At 42.1% G+C, this 3,342-nt stretch overlaps 1 protein-coding gene and 1 pseudogene across 1 annotated transcript; both read left to right on the forward strand.

Moving 5' to 3' along the window:
- ORYCUNV1R-PS1538 (vomeronasal 1 receptor oryCunV1R-ps1538 pseudogene) lies at window positions 871-1,440 on the forward strand (annotated as a pseudogene).
- ORYCUNV1R1647 (vomeronasal 1 receptor oryCunV1R1647) lies at window positions 871-1,797 on the forward strand. Its single transcript, NM_001167330.1, has one exon. It carries the CDS (start codon window positions 871-873, stop codon window positions 1,795-1,797), a length of 927 nt encoding a protein of 308 aa, NP_001160802.1.
- Window positions 1,798-3,342: the final 1,545 nt, after the last annotated feature.

A 3,342-nucleotide genomic window follows, 5' to 3' on the forward strand; every position in this document is an offset into this window, starting at 1 on the left:
TCAGAAATCTCACCTGATGGAATAGCTTTCACTTATGTTTTAATAAATAAATAATTGTAGGACATGACTGTAGGGATGTATAGTTTCTATCATACATGAAACATGACACATGATGTCTCCTGTCCCAGTGTACAGGGCAGAGCATATGATCAGTCCTTGTGGATCATCTCTTCCTAGAGAATAGCACAGTAGAGTTTCCATGACCTTCCCTATATCAAACAATTTGACTTCCTAAAACATGATTTGTTAAGGAGAAGGCCCCAGAAAATTATAGGATAATCAATTTGCCTGCATCTTAAAAAGATGCCTAAATGTTTAATCATTATTGATGTTGGCTTATACAATAAATATCTTGCATAGAAGTAAACTTGTATGAAACTGTTAAGACCCAGTGCTGCTAGTCTACATTGCATTGGCAAGGTGAGAAAATAACTAAGTATACATATATGCATCCTGAAGAACACAGCTCACTACATTTGTTGGAGTATACCAGGTGAATTTACATGCTTTTCTTTAAATTTAGACAAATCAGTAGTGTGTAGCTGCCTGAGTGCCATTTGATTTCCAATGCAAGGTATGCTGCTCTTTTCTCATTGACTTATGACAAATTCAGGAATTACTACCTGTGTCTCTACATACCTGTAATAAATATTTTGTAGGAGCCTTAATGTTACACATGGTACTCTTTGGAAACATGCACATAAATAAAAATGTTAAGCAATTAAATCCAAGGGTGAATCTATGTTACTGGAGAAAAATATACAAAGAGAATGTTGAATTCAGCTGCCATTAATACATAAACTCATTCATCATTTCCCCCACAGGAATCTCAGGCTCAGAGACAATAATCAGGCATTGGGAGCTGATGGGATGGCCATTAAAAACTTGACAACATGGATGATCTTCTTACTTCAAACTGTCTTTGGAATCCTGGGGAATGTCTCACTTCTTGGCCATTATCTCTATCTCTACTTCACAGGATGCAAGTTTAAGCCCACAGATTTGATTATCAAACACCTGTCTGTAGCCAACTGCTTAGTCATTCTTTCCAAAGGAGTCCCCCAAACCATGACATCTTTGGGGATGAAGCCTTTCCTTGGTGATATTGGGTGCAAGCTTGTATTCTATGTGCACAAAGTGGGCAGGGATGTGTCCATTGGCAGCACCTGTCTCTTGAGTATCATCCAGGCCATCACCATCAGTCCCAGGAACCCCAGATGGGCAGAGCTCAAAGCAAAAGCACAAAAGTACATTGGCCCCTCCACTATCCTCTGCTGGATGCTGAATCTGATACTGAATGTCTTGGTACCTGTGCATGTGATTGGAAACAGGAATGACAAAAACATCACAAAGAAAACTGATCATGGCTACTGCTATTCTGTGAGTCATGCAAAATTCTTAGACTTGCTGTATGCTGCCCAGTTGCTATTCAGAGATACTGTCTTTGTGGCACTCATGCTCTTGGCCAGCAGCTTCATGGTTTTCATCCTGTACAGGCACAAGCAGCAGGTACAATACATCCATGGGACAAATATTACCTCCAGGTCCTCCCCAGAGTCCAGAGCCACCCACAGCATCCTCGTCCTGGTGAGCACCTTTGTGTCCTTGAGCACTCTCTCCTCCATCCTTCACATTTGCTTGGCTGTTTTAAGCAGTCCTAGTATGTGGCTGGTGACCACCTCTGAAGTAATTGCTGGGATTTTTCCAGTTGTGAGCCCCTACATTCTCATGAGCCATGACTCCAGGGTGCCCAGGCACTGCTGTGCTCACACAAGGAATACAGATTTCTTGGCTTAGGAAATATGTAGAAGTTGAAGTGTATTCACAGTGGTTTCTTCTCAGTGTGTTTCAAGTTTATCTATTCAAGCCTTGTTACTTGGTATTTATTTGATATTCGGGAAGAGAGTTCATCATCCTCTGGTTCACTCCTGAAATGCCTGTAAAAGCCCAGAAATGGGGACAAAGCTGGAGCCAGGCCCTTAGCTGAGGTTTTTTATTGATCACAAGAGCCCAATGAATAGAGCCAACTCCAGCATCTTCCAGCATCTCCCATCCTCTGCTTTAAGAAGCATCTTGGGTCACTAGCAAAGCTGGGAATAGGACCCTGTTAACTCCAATATGGGATGCAGCCATCATCTCTGGCATCTTAACCAACAGGCCAAATGTTGCCTCCTGGATATGAGTTCTTTATTCATTAATCCCTCTGCAAGTGCAAGCACATTTCTGAAGCAGCCATTGTATCAGAGTGGGGTAAATTAGCAGCCTGAATTTCTGTGCTAAAAGAAGGAATGAGCTGGTTAGTAATTAGAAACAAATTACTATGTAATTCTCATGTCAGTTCCTGTATTATGAAAATGTTACTCATGTTCCTGGCAGCACCAAGAAATGTGGATTCATGGAGAAGTCATGGGTGTCACCCGAGTCTGATATAATGACTTTGTCAGAAGTGAGCAAGCAATGGGGGTGGGACAAAGGTTCCACAAAGCAGGGGTCCCACTTCAGAACATCAAATCAGAAGAGCAAGAATGGCCCCATGGAGCCTGTTTTGATTTCTATGTGTTAGACAGGGATATTTGTGTTCATATGTGTTTGTATATGCTCATGTAGACATATGAAGTCAAATTATTTTGTTATTATATCAAACAATTATTTAAAAATTAAAAAAAAAGTAGTCCAAGGCAATGCTAAAAAGAATAACAGCAAGCCATCTTAACTTCACAGTTTATTCTATTCTGATGTGTCTGTTTCCATGTGTAGTACAATGCAGGAGCAACTAAAGGCCCTCTGGAGGTCTGGCAGAGCGGACATTCCCTGTCCCTCAGCTGTAGGATGCGACACAACCTGCAGATCCCCAGTCCTGGCCCAGGGAATCCCAGAGACAAGACCACCCCAGCAAAGCTTCCCCTGCAAGTTCACCTCAAACTCCCTTTAGGACAGAAACTCCTAGTGCCCAACCTCAGCTGAGCACAGGCATAAGAAGCAGGGTGGTTATGTAGACTGAGAATCCTCTTCAGTTGAAGACTCTCCAGGTCAGTGGTCATCCAGCCCGTGGCTGGGCTGCTCCCAGCACCTGACTGTGGGTGTGTGGCTATCATAACCTGCTTGAACATCAGTTGGTGCCTGATACTCATATTTGATACAGATCTCTGAGAAAGAAGGGAGTTGTCCTGGGGAAGCTGCTCAACCCAGCACCTGAAACCCAGACACAGCACCAAGGTCATTCTTCCATTGGTGAGATTCACACAGAAAATATTTACTTTTCTTTATATCTTTATATTTTATGTACATGGCTTTTAATGACATCCAACTGAATTCTGTAAAAATATTTCAATTACTGGGAAT

Source organism: Oryctolagus cuniculus, chromosome 18 (genome assembly GCF_051225735.1).
Source record: "Oryctolagus cuniculus isolate XC-2025 breed Fujian yellow rabbit chromosome 18, ASM5122573v1, whole genome shotgun sequence".
Lineage (NCBI taxonomy): Eukaryota > Metazoa > Chordata > Mammalia > Lagomorpha > Leporidae > Oryctolagus > Oryctolagus cuniculus.